The 26,418-nt window shown below is 51.0% G+C and overlaps 1 protein-coding gene and 1 long non-coding RNA gene across 4 annotated transcripts; one reads left to right on the top strand and one right to left on the bottom strand.

Annotated features, from left to right (window-relative positions):
• Positions 1–319: 319 nt before the first annotated feature.
• Positions 320–20,370, bottom strand: DENND2D (DENN domain containing 2D). 3 transcript variants are annotated; one of them, XM_047727028.1, is made up of 12 exons: positions 20,116–20,370; positions 15,325–15,500; positions 14,316–14,428; positions 13,544–13,613; positions 12,748–12,825; positions 11,570–11,710; positions 10,337–10,485; positions 5,569–5,746; positions 2,311–2,352; positions 1,824–1,908; positions 1,264–1,503; positions 320–841 (listed from the first exon to the last, which is right to left on the bottom strand). In XM_047727028.1, the coding sequence occupies exons 1-12, from the start codon at positions 20,171–20,173 to the stop codon at positions 765–767; spliced, it is 1,407 nt and encodes a 468-aa protein (XP_047582984.1). In that variant the 5' UTR covers positions 20,174–20,370; the 3' UTR covers positions 320–764. The 3 variants fall into 3 exon arrangements, with proteins under 3 accessions (XP_047582984.1, XP_047582983.1, XP_047582985.1); XM_047727027.1 differs by lacking the exon at positions 20,116–20,370 and adding an exon at positions 16,083–16,332; XM_047727029.1 differs by lacking the exons at positions 12,748–12,825; positions 20,116–20,370 and adding an exon at positions 16,083–16,332.
• Positions 20,371–21,225: 855 nt separating this feature from the next.
• On the top strand, positions 21,226–23,288 carry LOC125098325 (uncharacterized). The gene is made up of 3 exons (XR_007126799.1): positions 21,226–21,411; positions 21,774–21,938; positions 23,152–23,288. It is a non-coding gene; the product is annotated as an uncharacterized LOC125098325 (long non-coding RNA).
• Positions 23,289–26,418: the final 3,130 nt, after the last annotated feature.

Here is a 26,418-nt window from a genome sequence, read left to right as displayed (position 1 = left end):
CTTACCCTTAAGTTGCCCTAGACCACAGATGCTTCCCTGGCCAGCAGCCTTTCCTCCCAGGTTCTGGAAGGCACACCTGACTGGAACAAAGAACTGTTGCCCCGTCCCAGTGCTGTAGCTATTTCTACCAGTGTCCCCCACCTTCCTATTAGAAGCTCAGCTGCTGACCCCCTAGTTCGCCCACTCCACACACATCCCCAGAGTTCTGGGCCACTATGCCTAGGTCCCCCACTCCCAGTCCAGTTGACTCTCATATCTGCAGCCTCATACTCCTGGTTCTCCACACCCCCAGAGGGGAAGCCAAAGATAACACGTAAACAACAAGGAGATATTCATCTTTATTCTTAGCTTCACATGCCCAAAAGACTTCTTTTTTATGTGGAGAGACTGAGCCTTTGGGCCACAACTGCTCTCCGTGTTGAGGGTTTAGTAATAGTGGTTCCTGGAAGAGGACCGTCACAGCAACTTCGGAGGCTCCCCAACGCCTGTGCTACTACCGTCTGCTGCTCTGCGTCTCCCATGCAGGACATGCCCCTTGGAGCCCAGCCCTGTGAGCACAGAGCTTGGAGCCTTCCAGAGTCCAGAGAAACTGATTCCAGGGATCCCAAACCCAAGACGCCAGCTCAAAGCAAGACCTGGTTACCAGGACTCAGAAGAAGGCTGTGGATTCTAGAGGCGACGCGCTTCACCAGTCCCACCGTGCTGGCAGGCGCCAAAGTCCAAAACTGGCCTGTGAGTCCAGTCCCTCCTGTTGACCACAGCTCTTATTTCACAGTCTTTTCCCTTGATTTCTTGTGTTTCTTCTGTTCCTCATATTCAAGTATCTTCCGTTGGAAGTAGCCTGCAGGTTCAGATACAGGTGTTAGAGGCATGTCGTCTGGCCACGTGGATGATGATAAATTCAGGAGTAAGAATCCGAAATAACCTCTCTGCTCCCCGTGCTCCCCTGCTGCACCTACATTCCTGTCAGGATCCCCATGTCCTCATGGGCCCCTGGAGAGCTGGGTATTCAGTTTGGCCCAACACTGGGGCTACAAATAGGATTTTTTTTTTTCAAATAGAATAATTAATAGCAGTTGGCTCCAGATTAAAACAAAGAGCAACTTCCACAAAATGGCATCCCAGACGCATTTTCTGAGGCTTTAGTTTATTTCAGTCCAACCCCACCGACAAGACTCTTATCCTGTAGGCCCCCAGAGCCAGGGCCACACCTGACCTAGACCCTCCCTGGGCTTTGAATGATAGGGACCTGTCACCATATACCTGCAGGAGGAGTCCGGCTCTTCTCCGCTTCCTGGATGAAAAGGGAGAAGAGCTGTGTCTTCACAAACTTCTTCACAAATCGGCGGTTGGCCTTGGAGTTCAGAGCCTTATAGAAGGCCCGTTCTTGGAAGTGGCCTTGCCCGTTTGCCTCCCGCTTGATGTAGGAAGCATAGTGTCCCACCGTCTTGACAAAGAACTGCACAAACGGGCCCGAAACATGCTCATTGAGCTGTTCTGAAGCTGCAGGACACACAGAGGCCGTCTCAGAAGAACCACCCACTCCTGCCTCCAGGGTGGCTTCCAAGGCAGGCCGAAAGTTCCCCGGGGAGGCAGCTGGGGTCAGGCTCATGATTACTGATTAAAATGGGAGATTGGGTACAGGTTCTCTGCCATTGCTTGGGAAGAATAAAATCTCACACTCATACTTGCCCTAGAATCTAGGCCTCTGGGACCAGTCCAGGACTGCTGAGTGAGTCCATTTTTGTTCTGGCTGGGATGGTTGGGAATCCCGCCCTCAGGTTCTGTGGAGAAACCCAAAATAAGGGGGACCCAGGACTTACTCCACGGCTCATTGGTCGTCTGACCAAGGGAGTCCAAAATGTCATCCTGAAGCTTAGGTGGAAGGATCTCTTTTTCGTCACCAACCTAGGAGAGAAGAGCTCAGAAGTCAAGCAGACTGGGAGGAGGTGCAGTGTTTGTACAAGCCTGAGGGGGGCATGAAACTTACACCCCAACTCCACCCCCAAGTTGGCCACATGGGTGAGAAACAACAGAAGCTGCTTCTTGCCTTTCCATCAGACTATAAACATTAGCAAGTCTCCCCTGCATCCCTGTGGCACAGGGTTTACATCCCTATCTAGAAGCACCAAAACCAATTGCCTGGTAGTGGAGCCGTCTTTGCCAAGCACTCCTCAAGAGAGGTCTTGTTAGCATGGGTTCTCCCCCAGGAAAAGCATTTCAAGTTTGTGCGAGTAGGTGGAGCACGGAAGGGACTAGAGCGATGGAGTTGGGGGTGGGCCTGCAGGATGCCGGAGCCCAGACACTTACCGACATTAAGAAGGTTCCTTCACAAAGATTCACCAACAGGACCTGAAATAAACACAGAACGAATGGCTTTCTCTCTTCCCATCAGAGACCCCAGGAGCACTTAGCATCTGCATTTTTGCCTGTGGCTGCACCTGTCAGCCCAGGTGGCAACAAGATCAGCAATTCTCCCTTCCTGCCTGATACCCTCCTTTCTCACCATCCTTGGAAACCCCCAGTTGCCTTCCTGGGAAAAGGTAGGAGGGTGTAGGAACAGGGAGGAGGAGTGCTACGGTAGGAGGGAATACAACTGGGGAAACCACAGCCAGTCACTCCCTTAATGAAACACTGATCCCAGGAATGGCTTCTATATATGGCACGGTTAGCACATGGCACACATGATAGGCTTTGCACATTTTCTCTCGTTCAATCCTCCCCACAGTCCTGTGGAGGGAACTATCCCCATTTTGCAGATGAGGTAAAGAAGTCACCCAAGGTCCTACAAATAGTAGAACCGGTTTCCAAGCGTAGATGGAGCTGTTCTACCGCATCCCTGTCCTCCCCACGCCTTCAGCTCCCTGCCGTCTTGGTCAGATTTCGGCCAGCACCGGACACCTTTTGATTTTTGGGGTTTTTTTTTTAATGCTTGCAACAACTTGATGTACAATTGCCTGGGAGTCCAACTTTAAAAACTCCCTGGGATCTTTGGGCCTTCCCGCAGGAAATAGGAAGAGAAAGAAATGTGCCAAGGGCAACAGGAACAGGGAAGGAAAGGCAGTGAGGAGACCATGTGTCTGCAGGCTGTGCGAAAGGCAAACACAGGGCTGGCCTTTTAGTTCATCACTGCCGAGGGGCCCTCCGTCTAGACCTGACACTATAAATTGGCATCCTGCTGGTTAGATTCCAACCTGCTGATCTATTTCTCGGAGCCTCAGAGTACTTTTAAATAATCGGAGTTGGTTTCCAATATTTAAATTGGAAAATTCCACATCAAGTTCGCTTTGGGTGCTTCTAAAAAGTCAGTGGCTCTAACGCTGTTTGGTCGACGACGTTTCTAAAGGACGGCGTTCGGATGGAACAGAGGGCAGCTGCCTCCCTTAGGCAAGGTCTGTGCTCCGCAGTTTACCAGGATCCCCCAAAGCCTGGGCTGGCCATTTAAATGCCTGCTGGGCCTGTCTTTTCCTTTAGACTCTGGTCTTGTCAGTACGGTGAACGCTCCTTCTATGCTCCCTTCTTCCAAATAAAGGAAAAGAGCAACTGGAAAGTGTGCCAAAAGAGAGCGCAGGCAGCGTAATCATTCATCATCAGGGGAGAAAAGCTGAACTAGTTCAGGCCTGAGACCACTTGAATACACAGGCTCGGATGCCTTTCTTTAATCAGGGAAGGCTGTTCATTTCAGGGAGCTAAGAATGTGCATGAAGAATTCTTTTGTGAAGTTCCCCCAAATCTTTCTAGTATTTGCCGTATTACTGTCTGTCGAGTAATCCCTTCCAGAGCTTTGGTGGGCAGAGAATCCCCCCACAGCCACAGTGGGCCCTGGCCCTCCCCCGTTCCTCATCCCCTGCCCATTTCAGAGTGACTGCTGAGGACTAAAATGGGCCAAGGCTCTTGGATAGCAGGAGCTGCAGTCTGGCTGGCCTTGGGGTGTCTTCCTGCCTGGCTGTTGGGGGAGGAGCTAGAACTGCATCGTCAGCAAGTTTCATAATTCCTAGGGTTGGGACATTTTAAGTCATTGCCAAACATGGGGCTGATACTCTGACCCAGTTAGTCACGTGGCAAAGACTCCCTCAAAGGGCCCGTCTACTCAGCACTTCTGAGGAGGGCTGGGAAGGCCAAGGAAGCAGGAAGGCAAACAGCCTGCTTCTTTACTTCCCAGCAACACTTTGTGTAATAAGGGCTTTGGTTCTGCCTGGGATGCTAGGTTCCTTCATTGCCTGTGGGGCCTAGAATATGTCAACTGAGTTCTCTGGACCTTCCTTATTTCATATGGAAGTGGAAGGAGTCCTCCCACCAGGTCTGGTTCCTGCCTCTTCAGTAGCTTAAGACGAGATCCCACCTCTTCCTTTAGTCAGCCCTTCGCACAGGTTAGCCAATGCAGACAGACCTAAGGAATCCTCGTAGCTTGAGAGTATAGTAAGTTGATCTTCGGAAAGTGACTACTGACAACTCAAACCAGAGTGCACGTTTTGAGTTGTCTTTCCAACACTGGAGATAGCTTTATGCTACCAATGCCCATTTTCACAACCGACACTTCTGGTGTGTCTGGGGCATTGCAAAGAAATAAGATGACAGGGGCACCTGGGTGGCTCAGTGGGTTAAGCCTCTGCCTTCGGCTCAGGTCATGATCTCAGGGTCCTGGGATCGAGCCCCGCATCGGGCTCTCTGCTCAGCGGGGAGCCTGCTTCCCTCTCTCTCTGCCTGCCTCTCTGCCTACCTGTGATCTCTCTCTCTCTCTCTCTCTCTGTCAAATGAATAAAAATTAAAAAAAAATTAAAAAAAAAAGAAATAAGATGACAAAATCAAGTGGGATCTGGACCTATACTCTCCTTGGCTGAGTGAACTCTGAGGTAGTCAGAAAGATAACCTGGGTTACCTGGGTGGTGCAGCCTGTTAAGCATCTGACTTGATTTCAGCTCAGATCATGCTCAGGTTCATGAGATCAAGCCCCACATGGGGCTACACACTCCACTTAAGATTCTCTCCCTCTCCCTCTGTGCATCCCCTGCCCCACCACCACTTGCGTGCACACACACCCCTTCTAAAATAAATTAAAATTAAAATTTAAAAAAGATAACTCTTGCTACATAAATCTGCATTTTTCAAGACTCATAGTTTGTAGGAGGGCTACATTAGCTCACTTGCAAGGAATGCGAATGAATTCTAATGGGCTGTGTGTTGTATAGACCAGCTGTGTCTGTCCATTCAGATGAGAGACGGGACAGCCCAGAGCCTGCCCTTTGGCACTAACTGACCTAGGACAGCTGGATGACCCCTGCATGAACTGCCCCTTACACCCAAAAGGAAATCGTTCAGCAGGAGGAAGCAGCCACTTACTGAGCATCAATTATGCTAGGCTCCAGGCTATGAGCTTTCCATAGGTTCTTTCCCTCCAATCCCTAGCTGGCACTTGAAAACCACTGTCCCCATTTCTCAGATAAGCAGCTCAGGCTTAAAGAGGTGAAGCAACTTGCTCCGAGTGACACCGCCCTTAGCCGCAGAGAGCCCAGGTCCGACTCCAGCGGTCCTGGCTCCGAGTTACGCCCCCTCCTTCCCACACCATACCTCTTCCATGGGGCTCTCCATGACCTGCTGCTGGAAGCGCATTTGGACTCCGACCATGAAGGGGGTGGGGCAGCACACAGTGTCCAGGAGTCTCTCAGGGACAACGGGGATGTAGGTGTGTGCCCAGCTGAAGGGGTAGAGTAGCGCGGCAGCAGCATGGATGCACTGAGACAGGGTGCTAGGGACAGGGCACAGAGAACACGAGTCACAGAGGCCTCCCTGAGCCTCCACCCCTGAGCAGAGCCCACAGCCCCTTCCCCACGGACCATAGAAGCGAGTCTGGGAGCTGTGCATGTTGCTGTGTAGCTGGGAGGGGAGGGACGGAAACCAGGAGAGGCTGAGGCTCCTCTCATCAAAGACAGGGCTTCTCTCTCTCTGATCTTTCTTTTCCCCGTTAGTCTTCTCTCTCACCCCCCGCACAAAACTAGTGGCCCCAAAGAGGAGGAAAGAGGAAATGCCTTCACTCGGGCAGATCACTGGGTGAGCCCATCTATAGGCTCGCCTGGCGCTAAGGATGTGGATACCAGGAAGTCCAAGGCACTGACCCGGCTTGACAAACTCACAGCGTAGTTAAGGAGACAAACATGTAAACAGTGGAGCAGAGCAGAGAGGCCAAGCCCCATTTCCTCCTCGCGGCTCTCCACCCTCACCCCCAGCCTTTAGGTCTCACAGCTCCCTGTGGCCCCTCGAGGTTATTTCAAGTGAACAGGTCGATGCCTGAGCTAGTCTGGGAAATTCCTAGATTCCAGGAACCTTTGCCCCGCGACTGCCAGTCGGAAAGTCCCAGAGAGGTGAGCCCTCCACCCTTCCAGTAAAGCATTCCCTGTGTGATTACGGCCTCAGTGGTGGCTCAGGCGGACTCCTCACCCCGCCCTCCAGCACACACACCCAGCCTCGCTCTCTGTCCTCTCCACAGCCTCTTCATGGCTCTTAGTTCCTCCAAACAAGCCTCAAACCAAGGCCAATAAAAATACGGATGCCGAAACCCTGTTTCAGTTCTTGGTATGGAGCTCATACTTCCTGAGTTAGAAAGATTGGGTTTCTGAGGGTCCAGCCAAGGCTGAGGCTGCCTGGAAGTCCCCTCCCTGCCTGGGTTCGGGGCCCTGACAAATGCAGTATGGGAAGGAACTGGGGAGTCTCAGGATCTCCCTGGAGAAAGTGAGCACCCGAGAGGCAAATCCTGCCAGCTTGGGCCTGGATCCAGATCAGCTGGCACCTGGAATCACCTTCACTTCTTGAACACTCATCTCAGGGGAAAGGCAGGAACCCCAGCTCTAGCCACAACAGAACCTTCTCATTTTTCTACAGGGTTGAAAGTGGAAGCACTGTTTCCAGAGCAATAGATTACACCACTTCCCTTAAGGATTTGGCTCACAATTAGTGCCTTTTTGGTTATCACTGATTTTGCAAAAGGTTCAACCCACAGCCCTTACTCCCTGCCCAGACTTCCTTTCCTCTTCACAGTTGCCCATGATATCCACCTGACCCTCTGGCCTAACTTTTGAGTCCCTAACATCCTTTTCTTCTTCTTCACTAAAACATAGAACCAGGGATGTCAGCCCAATCCCATTGGCTTTCTCCTTCCCACACAGCCACAGAAGGTCAGCCTCCCACTCTTTTCATGCAATTTTCTCCACCATTCTGTCCATGTCTCCCAAGGTTTCTCACACTTGAAGCCCCTAAGAGGCAGAGACCAAGACATGACAGTATCCTTCTTTGACTATGCCCAGAGATATAGTCAACAGAGAACTTAATATTAAGGGTATCAGCTAGCTTTTGCACAGCAAAGGAAACCGTCAATAAAATGAAAAGGCAGCCTACTGAATGGGAGAACATGTGTAAATGATCTAATCTGATAAAGGGTTCATATCCACAATGTATGAACTCCTACCACTCAGCATCAAGAATCATCACCATCAGGTGATTAAGTAATGGGCAGAGTACAGTGTGGAGATTCCTTAAGAAATTAAAAATAGAGCTACCCTATGACCCTGCAATTGCACTACTGGGTATTTACCCCAAAGATACAGATGTAGTGAAAAGAAGGGCCTTATGCACCCCAATGTTCATAGCAGCAATGGCCACAGTCGCCAAACTGTGGAAAGAACAAGATGCCCTTCAACAGACGAATGGATAAAGAAGATGTGGTCCATATATACAATGGAATATTATGCCTCCATCAGAAAGGATGAATACCCTACTTTTGTATCAACATGGACAGGACTGGAAGAGATTATGCTGAGTGAAATAAGTCAAGCAGAGAGAGTCAATTATCATATGGTTTCACTTATTTGTGGAGCATACGGAATAATATGGAGGACATTAGGAGAAGGAAAGGAAAAGTGAATTTGCGGGAAATCGGAGGGGGAGATGAACCAGGAGCGGCTGTGGACTCTGAGAAACAAACTGAGGGTTTGGTGGGGGAGGCGGGCTGGGGGTTGGGTGAGGCTGGTGGTGGGTATTAAGGAGGTCACGTATTGCATGGAGCACTGGGTGTGGTGCATAAACAACAAATCTTGGAACACTGAAAAATAAAATAAAATAAAATAAAATAAAATAAAAATAAAAAGTGTTCGTGTAGTAATCCTAAGTTCCAGAAAAAAAATGGGCAGAGGACCTAAGTAGACATTTTTCTAAAGAAGACATGCAGACGGCCTAACACGAAAAGATGACCCACACCACAGATTGTCAGGGAAATGCAAATTAAAACCACAATGAGATATCACTTCACTCCAGTCAGAATGGCTAGTCTCAAAAAGACAAGAAATAACAAGTGTTGGCGAGGATGTGGAGGAAAGGAACCCTTATGCACTGTTGGTGGGAATGCAAACTGGTGCAGCCACTATGGAAAACAGTATGGAGGTTCCTCAAAAAAATTACAAATTGAAATACCATACAACCCAGTAATCCTGCTGGGTGTTTACCTGAAGAAAACAAAAACACTACTTGGAAAAGCTATATGTACACCTATGTTCATGACAGCACTATTCACAATAGCCAAAATACGATAACAACCAAAGTGCGACTGACTGATGAATGGATAAAGAAGAGGTACATACAGTGACTATTATACATTATGTGAAATAATGAGATCTTGCCATTCATACCGACATGGATGGACCTCCAGGATATCACGCCAAGTGAAATAAGTCAGACAGAGAAAGACAAATGCCATGTGATTTCACTTCTATGTGGAATTTAAAAAACAAAACAAGACAAACAAAAGGAGAAACCGACTCATACATACAGGGAACAGACTGATGGTTGCCAGAAAGGAGGTGTAAACAAGGACAGGCAAAATACGTGATGGGCATTAAGAGATACAGACTTCTAGTTATGAAACAAAGAAGTCATGGAGATGAAAAGTATAGCATGGGAAATAGAGTCAATAATATTATAATAATATTGTATCGTGACAGGTGCTGACTACACTTATCTTGGTAAGCATTGCATAACGTCTAGAATTGCTTTTTTTTTTTTTAAGATTTTATTTATTTATTTGACAGAGAGAAATCACAAGTAAGCAGAGAGGCAGGCAGAGAGAGAGGAGGAAGCAGGCTCCCTGCTGAGCAGAGAGCCGGATGTGGGGCTTGATCCCAGGACTCTGGGATCATGACCTGAGCCGAAGGCAGAGGCTTAACCCACTGAGCCACCCAGACGCCCCTAGAATTGCTTTTTTTAAAAGATTTAATTTATTTATTTGATAGAGGGATCACACGTAGGCAGAGAGGCAGGTGGGGGCAGAAGGGAAGCAGGCTCCCCACTGAGCAGAGAACCCAATGCAGGGCTGGATCCCAGGACCCTGAGATCATGACCTGAACCAAAGGCAGAGGCCCAACCCACTGAGCCACCCAGGTGCCCCAATGTATAGAATTGTTGAATCAATATGCTATACACCTGAAATTAATATAACACTGGATGTCAACTATACTTAATAGAAAGTAATTAAAAATAAAAATACATGAAATAAGTAAAAATAAAGAACCCCCCCCCCAAAAAAAATCCCAGCTAGCTCTTACCAGTATGTGTGTGCCTGCTAGAGTGGTAGGTACCTGATGTGTGCCCTATTTCATTTAACCCTCAACACAGCCTTATGAGGAAGGTACAATTGTGATCTTGATTTTACGGATGTGATCATGACTTCAAGAAGTGAAGAAACTGACCTAAGGGGAAGCACATAGCTAAGGTAGAAGAATATATTGGATTGGAACCCTGTTCTGCTGATTTCAACACCTCTGCTTTCAACCACTATAGAATACTACATACCCTAAGGTCAAAGACCAGGTCTAGTTTGTCTGCATCTCCCTGAAGTTTGGCATCTGGCAGACAGTTGACACATAATAAATGTTTGTTGAATGAGTGAATAATGGATGGATGAGATGTGTTTGCCCTTAAGGATGACGGGCTTGACCTCCATACCAATATAAGCCTTCTCACCCTGTCCTGTGCCCTCCCCCCCTCCCTAAGCCATCACATCTGCACCTGCTCTGACTGGTCTCTGCCTCAGCTGTCCCAGGAATACTTTAGGCCCTGTTCAGAGATAAATCTGGAACTTTCTTCAGGCGCAGGAAGCAATCAAGTTTGGAGGCAGAAGCAGGGGAATTGCAACAGGTGTTTCTCTACAAGGCTTAGTACAAAATCAGACCTGGAGGCAGGAGGGTGAGCCCACAGGTCCTACAGCCTGATTCCCTCAGAGAGCCCTCCGGCCTGTCCCCTGAACCCAGGGATGCCAGGCAGCCCAGGAGAGCTGCTCGGCAGCTGGACCCACCTGAGACCTTCTGCCAGAAAGATGATTCTTCTCTCCAACACTGCAGATGCAAAGATCTGAAGGATCTGCTCAACACTGAGACACTTCAGCAGAGAACTAAAATCCACGTGTTCTAGGTGGGAGTCCAGGGGCCGAGTCAGAGAGATGAACTGCAGGGGAATTGGAGAGAGGAGGCATCACCACGCTGAACAATTGCAAGGTCCTGAGTTCTGGGTCTCCACCAGCCTCTGCTCCTTTCTCCCCACCTGCCTACATCGGATCCTGCCCCTCCCCTCCTTTCCCTCAAGCTCAGGGCTATGCTGACCCATCCCCAGCCTGGCCCACAGGCTGTGAGCCCCCCTCCATTGCACACAATTTCTGCTTGAGGGCCTTCCCAGCTTAGGCCCCCCTGGGTCACTCTTCTTGTCTCCCCCTCCCTCTGTCTCAGAGGCCCCCCTAATTCGATGTGTGTTTCCCATCATGTACCCAGGCAGCATCCCGTTTCTTCCCTTTCATCACTGTCACACCTTTAAAAATTCTGTATTTCATTTGTGTGTTTAACATTTAACACCTGTCTCCCCCACTAGACTTTCAGCTCCAGGAGGTCAGGACTCGCATTCATTGTACTCACCACTTTCCATCCAGAAAATAGTACAGCTTGGAGCATGGCAAGCATTCTATGCTTATTTTTGGAGAAAGGGAAAAGCCTCGCCCCTTACTTTTATGTGGGGGAGCCAAAGTTCAGAGGGACACACCGATCTTCCACAGTCCCCAGGGTCAGGCCTGGGATGCTTACAACAATGTCCTACTTGCGGCCTCAGTGCTTAGTGCCTGCAAGGGTAGCATCGCCATGAGGCATGGGTGGGGACGCAGGGATGGGGATGGATGACAAGAAGACAGATGGAGGCCATCAGATAGAGACACTGGACACACACGGGAAGATAGGGGGGAATGGGGACAAGTGGCAATTTGGGGGCTGCGGGCAGCATCCATTCTAGCACCAGGAAACTCAGCTTACATGTGTCGCTATAAATACAAATCTTGGTGACTTGAACAGTAAGGAGGTGCTTGGGAGGATCCAAAACCATGGGTTTGATTTTCAGCTCTGTCAACAAGTCCCGTCGGGCCTCTGTCCCTGCCTGGCTGTCCCCAGTCTGTCTGTGCTAACTGGGTGGACGGCAGGACTAAAAGAGCGGCACCCCCCAGAGGCTGCCCTCTCCAGCCAGGGAGGGGCTCACACCCTCAGTAACCCACCTCCGTGCCCGAGTCAGGGATGAAGCTCTTGAGAGTGACCGTCTTCCCAGGAGCAGGGAAGGCCGCCTCTCGGAGGCCCTGCATGAAGGGGTAAATCACCGCAACAGAGATCTGGTCCCTCTTCTCCACCTCATCCAGGATCTGCAAGGCACGGGACCTCGGGAGGCAAGGCTCAAAGGCAGCCCCTGGGAGGTGGCAGAGGCCTCCCCCCCTCCACTACCCCACCAACCCCACCCCTGCCCTGGTCCAGCCAATCCTTGAGGACCTTCCGGGCCCCTCCACCAACTGCTCCCCTCTCCTCCCTGGCAGAATCTAGGCTGCTGTTGATCTGCTGCAAGAGACCTGCCGCCTTCTTCCTCTTATCCTCTTCAACGGTCCCCATTCCTCCTAGCGCCCCATGTAAACTGCCTTCCCCCCAGGAGTCCTCCCAGGGTAAGCCATCATCCACGATGGCACCATGTCCAGTCAAGCTGGATGCAGTGGGAGCCTGGAAACCTGGGCAGACTCCATCCCTTAGAATCCTGTGCGGAGGAACACTCCAGCAAGCAAAGGCCGACAGTGTCCCACCCTCATCCTCCCAAGGGCCTGCTGGAGATAAAGCACACTGAAGCTCTTTTGTGGCCACCAAGACACGCCCTGTCCCTTCTAAGGACCTACTCAGGTGTCTTGGCACTCCAGTTACTCCGGCAGGAGAAGCCCTAGAGACCTCTGCCCTTGAAGGAGTCAGAGGGAGTCTCGGAAAAGCATGTTATGACTCTGTATAGTGATTGTCTTCATATTTGCTCAGTGTTCCGCATTTCTCCTATCACTTCGAGTCTCACGCCAGACCACGAGTCAGGGAAGTGAGGGATGTTACACTGGGATGCCAGATGAGGAACAGGAAACTCCTGCCTCCTAACCTGGGGCTCTCCCTGCTGTCCCACTCCAGCTGCTTTCTTCCCTGACCCGAGGCAGGGCCTGGGCTCTCTGCAGGGCAGGGGAGACAGTCCCCTGGGTTCAGTGCCCACTTTTCTCCAAAATCAAGTCGAGCCCAAGCTCCTCTCTGCCTTGGTTTGCCCACCAGTGCTGAGAGCAGAGCTCTGCTTGGGGCCCAGGGAGCACAGACAGGTCAGGCAGCCAGGCAGACCCAGGAGCTGAACAGGCCCAGCAGGCCCCAGGGAATCCCGCTGCACCTGTACCTTGGAGAACAGGCCGAAGCAGCCAATGCAGCTGACGATGCAGTACACCTTGGGGAGGCGAGGGCCACGGCCGGTGGGCTGGAGAGGGACAGAGAGGCTCCCTCAGGGCCATCGCCTTCCCCAGGGCTTCTCCTTACTGGGGATGATGGAGCACAAGGCCAGAGGTGGGGACTGCGGGACTCAGAGGGGTAAGTGGGGTCAGAGGGAGAAAGGCGTGGCGGGGCAGAGGTTCTGTATAAGGCGTGGGCAGCAGGGAGGCCAGAGCAGCCCCCAAAGTCAAAAGCAGATGGCTTGGAAGGGGCCAAACACTGCCGCCATCAGTGCCAGCACCATCTGGGGTCTGCAGAGAGAGGGAGCAAGCGTGCTGTGGAGATGAGGGACAGACTAGAGGCAACAGCACTGTACAGGTGACTTGGAGAAGCCTCTGGAGACCCAAGAATCACTGAATTCCAGTCCCTGCTCCAGGAGGCTCCAGGGGCCAAGGCAGCTAGGCCTGGGTACGGAGGCTAGAGGGAGGATCTGGTGGGAACCTCTCACAAGACGAGCTGTTGGAAGCCTGGGGACAGCAGAGACCACAGCCAGGCCAGCAAAGGTCCCCTGGGTTGGCAAGGAGGGGCCTGCGTCCCTGTACTGCAGGGGTACAAAAGGCGCTAACGTGGCAGCAGGGGCTGGACCGGGTTCTCCAGGCAACCACCAATGCCAGGGAGCCGTGGCTTTTGCAGCTGAAGCTCGAGCAAGCCCAGCTGTGGAGCGCAGTGGGCTGCAGAGAGGAGGGGCAGTTCTGAGCGGCACAGACCAAGAGGCGCCTGCAGTAGCCGATCTTCCTGCTCCCATCCACGTTGGTCAGGACGAAGGAGAAGGTCTCCCTGAGGAAGAGAAGACACGTGGTTTGCATTTACTCACCAGATCCTAAGAGAGGAAGGCGGTTGGCCTCAGACAGATGCTGAGCGGGGTCAGGAGGGCAGCGGAAGCTGCTGATGAATCATGAGAGTAATAATCACATCAGTAATTTATTAAGTGCTTATCGGTAGCTAGCTCTAAACATGCCCCCTCATTTCATTCCCAAAACAACCCGTTGAGGTGGATTCAATTGCTATCCCCACTTTAAGGACAAAGGCGTTGAGGCTGAGAAGGTCGTTCTTATCCGAAGTCATTCGACTCAAATATTTTGAGGCAAAATCCAAACTTAGGCAGCCAAATCCCAGGCTGATGGTGAGGGGGACTTCGCCACACCACCTTCTCAGAAGCCAAAGGCCTTCCATAAAGTCCAGCTTTGGCCAGAAGTAGTCAACCATGGCAACCGTCATTCCCAGGACAGGTGAGACATTCTTGCCCTTCTCTGGACACAGGTGACTGACGGGTCAATGTGGTTGGCCCAGGTCGTTGGCCCTGGGGGACTCCAGGCAAAATGTTTATAAGTAAGTCGACGCCAGTCCTTCCCCTTCAGGAGGGAAGCTGGTGAGAAACTGGCGTATACAGCGAGGGAGGGAGCCACAGGGCCCAGGGAGTTCACATCTGTCTCTTCTCCCCCTGTCCCAGATTCCTCGGTCCTAGGCCTGGGCAGTTACCTGGGATACTCCGTGAGTGAGGCCCACTCATTGCCATCTGGGAAGCAGAACAAGGGGATGGCCCCGAGTAGCCGCTCCTCCTCTTCCTGTTGTCCCCGAAGCAGGTTCTCCCTCTAGAAGGAAGAGCAAGAGACCAGGGAATTGTGGAGGTCATGGCCGGCCGGCAGAGAGGGCCTCACGGTTGGCAGGCTTCTTTTGTGGCTCTAGGCCACAATTTGAGGATAAGCCTTCCTGCTGGCATGGTGGCTCAGAGTGTGCCTCTAACCATCCCTCCCCACAGAAACTTCATTCTGGCACTGGATGCACCCCAAGGCTGAAACAGCCCCTCCTAGGCCAAATCTACATGAGCCCAAGTTAGACATCAGAACCCTAAGGACCCACATAGGCAGGAAGGGAGCCAGGGCTTCACTGAACACAGAAAGGCCCAGAGGCTTCCTGGCCTCCTAGGAGGGCCACGTGGGAGAGCTACCACAGCAGAGCAGAGTAGTGACCCGTTCAGCTGTCGAACCGTCGGGGTACACAAGAAGGACGCCCCATCCCCACCCTTGACCCTACCCCCAGAGCAGACTAGAAGGAGCCTGGCATTTGGGCTGCAGCCACAGACTGAGCCTACCCACCAGCGGAGAGCTGGCCCCACCCTCTCCTTCCCACCCACCCCAGAGAGGGGACACCGGCCAGGAGGTCTGGCAGAAGGCAGGCCTCTCTACAGAGAAAGGTGGCTGAGGACAGAATTTGGAAGAATGAGGAGGGCCCCCAAAGGGGGCAGAAGAACCAGCCTCGTTTCTCTGCCAGGGAGCCCAGGTCAGTTCCTCACAAAGAAGCCAGACCTAGATTCTGTGGGTGATAACAGGAAACGTGGCTGGGCCAGAAGGAAATGGGAGCACCGAGCACAGGGCGGCTCCAGACTCAAGCCCTGGCAGGGTGGAGTGGGGAAGAGGGCATCCCTCCCCGCACCGCCTCTCAAACACCCAAATCCTGTCTCACCCTGCCTCCCTCCTTCCATCCTTACCTTGGGAAACTGGTAGGTGATGGTGGGCTCATAGTCAGGCCCCGAACTCTTTTTTTTGAGGGAAACCACGAGGAGGTATTCAAAGAAGTGTTGCCCTCCAGCGAAGGCGGGCAGACAGTGCTCCTGGGGCCTTTCTGGCTCCTTTACAGGGTCCCTTGGATTATCCTGAAGAGATCCTGAAACCAAGACACCAAGGCCCACTTGGTATTTCAGTGGCCCGTGCCCCAAGGGGTCTGTGTGGCTCCAGACAGCGTCGCCCCTCAAGGCCGCCACGCTGACGCCGAGATCCTGGGAGCCTGCCCAGTGACTTAGCGCCCGGAGCACAGGGAGAGCCACCCGGATGGTTTTCATGCCTGCCCTGGGAGATTTCTGAAAGCACAGGGAGCCAAGAGGAGAACAGAAACCGCTGATTTGGAAGCCAAGGAAATGTACTGGGGAGCCACTCTGGAAGCAGAGACTGGGCCCATTCAAAGGCGCCCAGGGCAAGACCCGAAGCAGGAAAGACTGGGTAGAGATGGACCTGAATCAGAGCAGGTCCCAGGGCCATGTGTCTGTGGCCACACTGGCCCCCATGGCTGGCATGACCGGCTCTGCAATCTAATAGGGGAAGCATCCTGGCCTACGCACACGGGGGACCAAGTGGAGGTCAGGCTATAGCAACTCTATGTGGAAGAGAAGGAAGAAGCATTTCAAGGAGGAAACAGCCCCGTGGGAGAGGGTCACCCTAGAAAACAGGAAGTGGGCAGTCCAGTCCAGACCTGCTCGGAGTCGAGGCAGCCGGCTGTGGAAGAGCCTGAGCATCCCGCCTACCACTTGTTCTTCCATCTCCTCCAGCCTGTGGGGGGCGTGGAGCGTCTCCCCTTCCTCGGACACAGGCTGGCTACAGAAAGTCTAAGGAGTGGCTGCCGCTTCCGTCTCCAGCCACAACTCCATGAAGCCACGCCAGGCTCTACCTTCCAGGGAGGGGAGAGCGGCTTCCATGCTGAGCACCCAATGATTGAGCAAGAAGGATATGACGGGACCCAGGAAGGCAGCTGAACGCCCGCGTTGACAGAGGCAGCATCCTGGCACTGCCGCTCTGACCTCGGCTCCTCCCAAGAGCCCCGGGGTGTGGCAAGAAAAAAGGTCATGAGCAAACACCTCTAAGGCCCAGCTGTTTCTGGGCTAAGGGCTTTGAATCCTGTGCTGAGGACTGTGCCGTGGGTTTATGGACAACCTCGGGACAGTGAGGAATGCACAGCAGCGGCAGACTGGGCACCGGAACCTCACCAGCCCCAGGACGGGGATTTTTGTATTCCCGTAACTTTGATTCCTGACCTTTCACATCTCAACTTGATTCACTATGGCCAAAAAACCCTGCGAGGCCTCCCTGCTGCACATGGAAGCTTCCAGAACTTCAGGACTGCAAGCAAGCGCACGGTACCAAACCTTCCCCACAGCCAGCATGCCACTGCCTCCCCTGATTAAGATAAATAGACTCAGCTCATTAATTCCCTACATGGAAAATTTTTTCTAGCAAGAGAGTTGTGGAAATCGATCCAAACCTTAAAGCCCTCCTCTCCCGGACGTAAAAAAGAGAGCAAATCCATCTCTGAGCCGGTGAGTTCCTGGTATGTCAGGATGATCTACAATGGTGCATCTCTTACCACCTATGATATATCTTTTTCTTTTTCTTTTTCTTTTTTTTTTTTAAGATTTTATTTATTTGACAGAGAGCACAATCAGGGGGAATGGCAGAGGGAGAAGGAGAAGCAGGCTCCCCACTGAAGGACTCCATCTCAGGACCCTGGGATCATGCCCTGAGCTGAAGGCAGATGCTTAACCCTCTGAGTCCCCCAGGCGTCCCCCTGCAATATATCCTAAGACTCACTTCTCTCACGGGACGCACTCCAGGGCTCCAGCAAAGAATCCCTCCTCCCAGATAGGAAGCACTGAGTCAGGACATTCCCCCCGTGGCCCACAGTAGGGGACTAGTTGCCATCAGCAGCCGGAGGCTCACTCCGTGACAGTGGAAAGCTATGAGGTGATCCTGGCCCCACCCCCAGTCCTGCTCAGTCTTTTTTCCCTGTGGGGTCAGGTCAATAGTTCTGCCCAAGCTAAGAGCAGAGCAGCTGGCCCCTTGAGCTCTAGTGGTATCTCGACGCTGTGTCTGGAGGCTGGGGAAAAGAGAAAAATAGCACTAAGTCACCTGGGAGTCTCACATAAACTTCCGAATGAGTAAATTTGTGGCCTAAGAGCCAGGAGGCAAAAGGGTTTGGTGGACGTGTCTGTGCGTCAGCAAAGAATTAGCAGACTTCTGGCAGAAAGTGGGTTGCTGGAATATGGGGAGATGGCTGCCTTGTTCTTAAGAGCTCCAGACCAGGCTTTTGTGGGACTAGTAAGAGCCAATACTCGGGGATCAAGACATGACTCCTGGGGAGAACCCCAATCACAGTAAATAAGGATGTCACAAAAGCTGTAATGGTGAGGACAATGACCCAGAACACTCAGAATTGTCGCTACGTCTTACTCAAAACGTGCAGACTTGTTCACAATCCTCACCACCTGTCTGAGGAACAAGTATTGTCCTGATACAGATGAGGAAACTGAGGCACAGAATAATTCAGGGGCTATTTAGGGACTATTAACAGAGTCTGTTTGGAGTAAGAATTATGAGAGTTCCGTGTCTATGCTCCCACCTTCTGGATGCAGTACACACCAAACATCCCACCAATGTGGGGCGCCTCCTGTTTGCAAAAGTCTTTGAGAACCCAAATCTTTTCACTGATCGTTCCAGAACCTCAGGAAATTATTCCTTTCCCTAAACCCTTTGGGTTGCATTTTCAGCCCATTTCCTCCTGTATTATCAGGAGAGCCTGGAGAACAGCAAAACTCACAAAATCAAACAAAAGAAGTTATTAGACTTTTGGGCTGCAACCCAAGATATCCAGAAAATGATTGCTTTTTTCTTCCTTTCAAAGAGGTTTATCAACACAAGAGAAAAGCAGAAAAGAAAACACTCTACCCTATTAATATAGGCCATCTCATTTAATCCCCAGGGCCCTGGAATGAAATTACTATCCTGAGTTTTTCAGTGGAGGAGGGAGCCACCCTTTCCAGGGAAGTCAGGAGTCTGGTTACACTTGTTCCTGCACCAAGAAACTCCTCCCACAGGCACCCGAGTAAAGTTACAGAACCAGCTAGAATATAGGTGAGGGAACTTTCTGGAACTTTGATTTAGAAAGCTGGCTCTTCCTTTTCTAGCTCAGCAGCTCCCAACTCAGGACCACCCCCACTGCCACGTCTTCCCACCAGGATGACTTACACATGCATGTACACACACACACACACACACACACAACCTCTTATCACACAATTGCCCTGAGGACAAAAGGGCAAAAGAAGACGGGGAACTCCTTAGAAAGGTGGAGGATGGTATGGAAGATGAAAAGGGCACACTCTCCTGGCCTGACAGGTGGCTGACCTCAGAACAGGTAATACAGCCTGCTCGTCTCACAGCTACTCCCATGCCCAGGTAGCTGCTTCAGCTGCAATCATCAGCCCAGTTTGGGGGCTGGAGTGAGTGGAAACAACTGGAATATCTCTTCTTGGCTGCAAAAAGCAGAACTCTTCCATTCACATGGATTTCTGAGAGTTAAGGGAGCCCAGTAAAGACCAGGCCAGTAAGTCTCCAGAGAAAAGAGGACACTAGGGCTGCCAGAGTGGATGAACTCTGTTCTAATGTAGTCTGGACCCTGTCCCCACTCTGGTCTCTGACCTCTTTGCCTTGAAAGAACCAGATAAGGGAAGCCTGTGTTTAGGGTGAACAGCAAGGTCTGTGGGGGTGGGGTGGTGGTGGGGGGGTGCAGAAGTGATGGTAGAAGGGGCACTGATCTCATTCCCAGATCTCCCCATTTCCCAGGCCTGGAGTAGGAAGGGGTCTCACTCAACTTTTTGACTGCCAATGTTAGACAGCTTGGAATGGCCCCAATTTACTCTCTAGTTGGCTACTTTCTCCTCAGTCGGTGGGACCTCTGGGCAAGTATCTAAGGGTTACTGCTGCCCAGCCACGAGGCTGGCTACTAGCAAATCGAAATGTATGTTTGTTGAATGAATGATAAACATGAATGAACAACTAATGGAGTTCTGGCAAAGCCCAGTGCCCCTGCTAAGAAGAAAGGGATCGAAGAGTGACTTCTAATTGAAACCCCACAACCCTGTAATTATTTTCCCCTCACCTGGAGGGGGGGCCGACGGGGGGTGGTGGCGGGTGTCAGGAGCCACGGGAGGTGTGCCCTGTCTGGTTAACACACTCTAAGGCAGCAGCAAAGCACGTCTGTCCCCGGTCTGCTGGGGCCCACGCTCTCCCCGGCCCCGCCGCCACCCGCAGGTGGGGGTGGTCACGTCGGGGAGCGGAGTTCCAGTCGAGCCCAGTGGCGGGGCGGGGCAGGACTGAGGCGGGGGCTCCCGGAGGGCGCCTCGAGCACACTGCGGTTGCACCACAAGCTTCCTGGTTTGGAAAGACACGTGGCCCGGGGCCCCACAAATGCTTCCTTTGACCCGCCACCTCCCCCTCGCCCCCAAGGGCCCGGCCGCTCTTCAGACCTCCGACCCCGCGGCCACCTGGCCCCGTCCCCTGCACCTGCGTCCCCCCTCCCGCCCACCTGGCGCCAAGCCTGCGCTCCTAGTGGCCCTCGGACTGCCGGCGGAGCCGCCCTCCCCGCGCCGAGCTCCCCCCGCCCCCAGCCCCGCCAGCCTAGTGGCCGGGCCTCCGACGTCCGTGCCGCCCCCGCGCCCCGGCCCGGCACTAACCCCCGCGGCCGCGCTTCAGTCTCAGGCTGGCTCGGAGCCGGCGGCCGAGCCCGTCCATGGCCCGGCGAGTGCCCGGCGCCGGTCCCGGGTCCGCGCCGGCCCCGCCCCCAAAGCTCGCCCTTAGCGGGCCCGGCACTTTCGCTTTCACGCGGGGGGAGGCCGAGGGCACAGGCCCAGGACAAGGCGGCGCACCTTCCGGACTGCGGGCCAACCCCCGGCGCACCTGGGCGGGCCGGCTCTGCCCTCGGCCCCCCGGCGGGGTGGCGTGGGTGACAGAGGGCGCTCGACGCGCGTCCGCGAGGGGGCGGCGCCACAGCGCTCCCACCCTCCGTGGGGCACCCCGGGAAGTTCGACTTGCCGGAGCCCGCAGTCCCCAAACGCACGGGTGCGACGCGGTCGCGCCCTACCTCCGCGGAAGGGCTGGCAGTGCCCACTGGGCACCCCTCTGGGCACCCGTGCCTCCTCCAGGTGGCTCCGGACTTAAAACGCACAGAATTCTCGGAGTCAGCACACGCTTCCACCTTTCATCTCTCCCCACCCCGCAGCCGCTTGAGCCTCTGGCCATTTCCAGATCTTTTGCATTCTGTGTCCTTGGACCCGCAGGGCACGCGTCCTTCCCTCTTTTCCCTGTTTCACTTCCGTAAGAAGCAGCGAGCCATCGAGCCAACGGCTGCCCTTTGGGCTCCCAAGGAGGGACAGGAGAAGCGCTTCGCCAGTTCTGACCCTGCCTTCCCTCCAGAGCGTTCTCTGGCAAATCACCAAAGTGGGCGTAATTCCTGCCCTGCGGCCCCCACAGAGATGTGAAAGCTGAGGAACAGAAAGTTCTTTGTAGACTTTTCTGTGATAGGAATGTAAGGGATGATGATGGTGGTGGTGGTGACCATGATGATGATGGATGATAATGATGATGTCAGTTGCAGCTGTCTGCACTCGGGGTCTAATCCCAAATCCCATACAGCCTTTCAGTTCCTCCTCCACCCTTCCTATATTCATTGGCTTCCAAACACACAGAGACTCCAGGCTTTAGTGGTCAGACATGAAAATGTGCATCTGATAAGCCCCACTGGCTTGTGGGCCATCTGCCGGCTCCTTTCTCCCTCCCAGATGGGCCTCTGTAGGGTGGGAAGGGTAGGATGTATGCAAAGTCCATCTGAGGTGTCTCCGTCACAGAGGTTTTAGTCTCAGTTTTAGTGTGGGAGGCAAAGGACAGAAGACATAGCCAGAAATATGTCTGGGATCTATAGAAATGACCCTCAGACTTACAGCTCCTTTCCTTCTCCCATGAATGGCCTCCAGGTACCTCTTCTGTCACAGACAGGGTGGGTGAGCAGGAGTGGAGAATCCAGCCCTGGTATTAAACTGTCTAGTCTTTGCCAGGAGGTTCTAAAAGTTGTCTGTACTCTGGGCCTATGCAATTTTGTACTTAATTACATGGTCAGTTTCTGTTCCCTCTTCTCTGTATATTACACCCTCGTGCAAGGACACATCTCTTCCCTAAGTATCTTCTCTTGGCTTCCCTGGTATCCTATGCTTCTCTGTGTAAGTATTGTGATTGTTCATGATCAACTGGTCCAGTTGGTTGAATATTATTGTGCCTTAATTTTCCCAAGCTATTTTACAGTGGTGCTAACCAAACTACTTCCTTCCTTTAAAAACAGAGGAAGAAATACGGGCACGTTCACACTAAAAAGGCATGCATGGATGTTCATAGAAATCTGATCTGAAATAGCCTCAAATTGGAAATAATCTCGAATGTCCCTAAACAGTGAAATGGATGGACTGTGGAATTGTCTTACAATGGAGTACTATATAGCAGTGAAAATGTAAGTAAAACCCCTGCTGCCCGCAACATGGTTACATCACACACACGTGATGTTGAGCCAGAGGACCAGACACAGAACAGCACATAATGTAAGGTTCCATCTACATGAAGTTAAAAACAAGCAAAACAAGGGACGCCTGGGTGGCTCAGTTGGTTAAGCAGCTGCCTTCGGCTCAGGTCATGATCCCAGGGTCCTGGGATCGAGTCCCACATCGGGCTCCTTGCTCGGCAGGGAGCCTGCTTCTCCCTCTGCCTCTGCCTGACACTCTGCCTGTGCTCCCACATGCTCTCTCTCTATCAAATAAATAAAATCTTAAAAAAAAATGTTTTTAAAAAAAAAAAAAAAACAAGCAAAACAAATTCATGGTATGAGAAGCCAGGATGATGGTAGATTTATGAAGGAAGGAGGAAGGAATGATTGGAAGAACACCATAGGGCTTCTGGGGTTCTGGGAATGTCCTAAGGCTTGACCTAGTGGCAGATACACAGATGTGTTCACTATGTGATCATTCTTTGCATTGTACATGTTTATGTGTTTTTCTATACGCATATGAGTTTAATTTAATTTTATTCATTTTTTAAAAAGATTTTATTTATTTGAGAGAGAGAGAGAGAGTGAGTGAGTGTGTGTGTGTGTGTGTGTGTGTCTGAGCTGGAGGGAGAGGGAGAGAGGATCTGAACCAGACTGTACTGAGCGAAGAACTCAATGTGGGGCAGGATCCCATGACCTCAAGATCATGACCTGAGCCGAAACCAGGAGTTGGCTACTCAACAGACCGAGCTACCCAGGCGCCCCTATATGAGTATAATTTTAAAGGATTCTTAAAATACTCATGAGGACCTAGGGTGACATAAATGAAGGGATAAGCCAGGTGAGAATGAGGAAGTACAGACAACACTAGGAAAGTTAATTGAAATGTTGGGTTAAAATGGAAAAGATAAGAAGGTGTTTATAAGCCTAGGGATGGGAACAAACAGGGACAGGAAGTAAAGTAAAGAGAGTGGCGGTGGATCAAAGGCTAAGAGGAGGGGAGACGGCCTCAGTACAAGATTGGCTTCAAAAGGGAAAAGAGAACTTTATTTGAAGGGGAAAGCAGGATATGAGAATGGGTATGGATGCTGACTGCTTTGTAGATAAGAAAGTGAGAAGTTAGAGGATAGAACAAGACACCTCAGTTTCTGCTAAAAGTTTTTTTCTTCTTTTCTTCCTGTAGCTGCCATTTCCCACATTATTCCACAGGTTACTCTCCCAGAGTCTGGTGCTGGAGCAGAAAGAAAATGACATGGGGAACCTGGGTGGCTCAGTGGGTTTAAAGCCTCTGCCTTCAGCTCAGGTTATGGTCCCAGGGTCCTGGGATTGAGCCCCGCATTCAGCTCTCTGCTCAGCAGGGAGCCTGCCTCCCCCTCTCTCCCTGCCTGCCTCTCTGCCTACTTGTGATGTCTGTCTATCAAGTAAATAAATAAAATCTTTAAAAAAAAGAAAGAAAGAAAGAAAGAAAGAAAGAGAAGAAAGAAGAAAGAAAGAGAAGAAAGAAAGAAAGAAAGAAAGAGAAAGAAAGAAAGAAAGAAAGAAAGAAAGAAAGAAAGAAAGAAAGAAAGAAAGAAAGAAAAAGAAAGAAAGAAAGAAAATGACATGAGCCTTTCTTGGAAGTCTTGAAAGGAAGTTCCCAAGGGAGTTTTATTCAGGGAGGTAGCATGGCAGAATGGACTGACATTGGACTCAGCCCTACCTGTCGCTTACTTGCCCCAAAGCCTGAGGCTGGCATTTCCCTGAGCCTCACTCTCCTCTGAGATAATAAAATCACCTTGCAGTGGGGGTTGCGAGCACTAGAAAGAATACGTTGTAATCCAAATGTCCAAACCTCATGCTCCAAATCACCATAGCCTCCACTCTGTCTCCTTTCATTGCAGAAGTACTTACTATCTTTTACCAGGCTCCTGTTTCCAGGGAGTCCTGAGAAACCCTTAAGAAGTATTTACATGTTCTATAGACCAATTCTGGTAGCTGCTTGTCATCGTCATAGGGATCCAAACTACTGCTCTCTCCTTCCACAGTTATGTCCATTTTCCTCTGTTCCCCCCTATGCCGTTTTGCCCAACCTGGAGATTGATCCTACCTCCAGTTCCATATAGTGAAAGATCAGGAAAGAGGTTTTGTTAAGACTTTGCTGAAGGCTTAGTGATGTGAGAAGGATATTGCCAAAGAGGGAACTTAGAAGCCAAGTATCACTGCTCTTGGGGTCTATACCAGGGTCCTCTCCTGGATACTTCTCTGCCTGCCCTCACCGCCACCCGCCCCTCCCCATGCTCCAGAGGCCAGATGACCTGAGTGCAATGGGAATGCTCTGGAGTCCAGCCCTGCCTCCATACTCATTTGTTCTAGAATGACCGACAATGACAATGTTTATTACCTTCAGGGGAGAATGCAGACCCATACACAGGACGTGATCGATCTTGCCCCTTGGCACAAAGACACCAGAACAAAAGCAAAAGAAAAGACCACTCCAAAGGATGGGCTGATACAGAATAACATTATCGATAGTTCTGTACAATTCCTCTTCATAGCTTGAGGTAAACAGAAGCTCAGCCATCTAGCCTTCAGACCATCTTGGAGTTTGGGCTTCTGATCTCCTGTGATAAATGACTTGGACAATAACCGATACATCTACCAGGAAAAAGCCATGGTGGCCAGGGTTTGTAAAGGACATCTGAATAATGGAAACAAAGATGACCTTTTATATTATAGCAAAGAGCTTCTAGAGCCAAATTTCTTAATCTCTCTCTTTCAGACAAGAGTCTGTCCTCTCCATTTGCATAACCTTGACCAAACCTTGACCCTCCCGCATGTAAATCAGATCCTGTTACAGCCTCAGTTCACACCATTGCCTTTGTTTCTGCACAAGCACTTGTAACTATTTGTAGTTACACATATATTTCTGAGATTATTCAACTATTCTCACCTTTTCTAAAGTTTTCCCCAAGAAGCATCAATTGTGTCTCTTTTGCTTAACTCCATGTCCCAGATGCACACGAGGTAATTAGTAAATATTTGAGGGAATAAATGAATAGATGCATCAAAGGATAGTCTGCCCTTAACTTCCATCTCTAAAGAGACAGGAAATTACTTGAAATATTTTTGTTCTTCTGGGTTCTACTCAGGGCAAACACTTAGGTTGCTTAACATCCATTCTGCCTTTTATCTTTGCTGGCAGAGTTGTATCACGTGGGCGGAATGAGATCAAAGAAGTCCCAGTCTCCTTTCTCGGGCTTCATTTATGGTGGGCAAGCGACTCAGCTCTGACCAGTAAGGAGACATCTATTCTGGTTAGGGGGGCGATCTGCTGGGGACGTCTGGGACAGGTTTCTCTAGAAGGGATAGTGTTTTTCTGCTTCTAGACATCACTAGGTTTGGACATGACAGGAGCGACTGAGATGAAGCCAGCGCCTGCGCTCGAACGAGGCCAACATGCTCTGAGTAAGGGTGCAGGTGCCTGGTGCGGCTGGCGGGAGCCTGCAGGTGCTTCAGCTCTGGGCTTCTTGTTACCCAAAGGAACAGTTCTCCTCACAGATTACAGCAGTGAGCTTTCTAAATGCATCTAACGTGGCATCCAACACAAAGACACATGCATGTAATTTGCAAAAATTATAAAACGTTCACAGGATAATACCACTCCTACTCCGCGCAAGGTGTTTCTTCTTTTTTTCTTCCATTCTATTATTGCATTTTTAAAAGGACGTAATTGAGTGGGGCTCCTGGGTGGTTTGGTTGGCTAAGCGTCCAGCTCTTGATTTCTGCTCAGGTCATGATCTCAGGATCATGGGGTCATCAAGCCCCTTGTCAGTCTCCTTACTCAGTGGGAAATCTGCTTCAGCTTCTGTCTCTCCCTCTACCTGCCCCCACCCTCTTTTTCTCTCTAAAATAGATAAATTTTTAAAAATTAGAAGACATAATTGAGGCACCCTAAAATGATTATACCACCCAAAAATGTGTGTGACCTACTGTGTAAAAAAATTGGGGAATTTTCTGGTACTTTCCTGCAAATTCTGGAGTCAGACTATCTAGGGTGGTATCTCAGCTCTGCCAGTGACTAGCTTTGTTAAATTGGACATGTTTCTTAACCTCTCTGTGATTAGGTTTTCTCCTATCTGGTGGGAATAAGAATCACACCTACTTCCTAGGGTTGTTTTAAAGATTTAACGAGTCAATACATGTAAAGCACTTGGAATGGGGAGCCATTAGGAGGTCTGAACAGAAAACTGACATGATCTCATAAAGATGAATAAAGCATGGTCCCTGTCCTTACAGAATTTCCATTCCTATGGGAAAGGTATATTAATGCAGAGGTACTGGGATTAAGAGAAACACATAGCTATCTTAGGGACATGAAGGAGAAACATACATTCCAGCCAGAGAAATAAAGTCTAACCTTCAGGAGGTAGGACTGGGAGATAAAATGAAATCAGAAATTTCTATTTACTGA

The sequence above is a fragment of the Lutra lutra genome, chromosome 4, assembly GCF_902655055.1.
Source record: "Lutra lutra chromosome 4, mLutLut1.2, whole genome shotgun sequence".
Taxonomy (NCBI): domain Eukaryota; kingdom Metazoa; phylum Chordata; class Mammalia; order Carnivora; family Mustelidae; genus Lutra; species Lutra lutra.
The sequence above is the reverse complement of the archived record's forward strand: the minus strand, read 5'-3'. Positions and strand labels throughout refer to the sequence as shown.

Coding starts and splice junctions, on each gene's coding strand:
- DENND2D (XM_047727027.1), bottom strand. CDS start 16,149: ATGGAAGAACAAGTGGTAGGCGGGATGCTCAGGCTCTTCCACAGCCGG. Junction 10,486..11,569: donor TCCCTGACTCGGGCACGGAG/GTGGGTTACTGA, acceptor ATTCCCCTGCAG/TTCATCTCTCTGACTCGGCC. Junction 1,909..2,310: donor AAGGAACCTTCTTAATGTCG/GTAAGTGTCTGG, acceptor CTTCTCTCCTAG/GTTGGTGACGAAAAAGAGAT.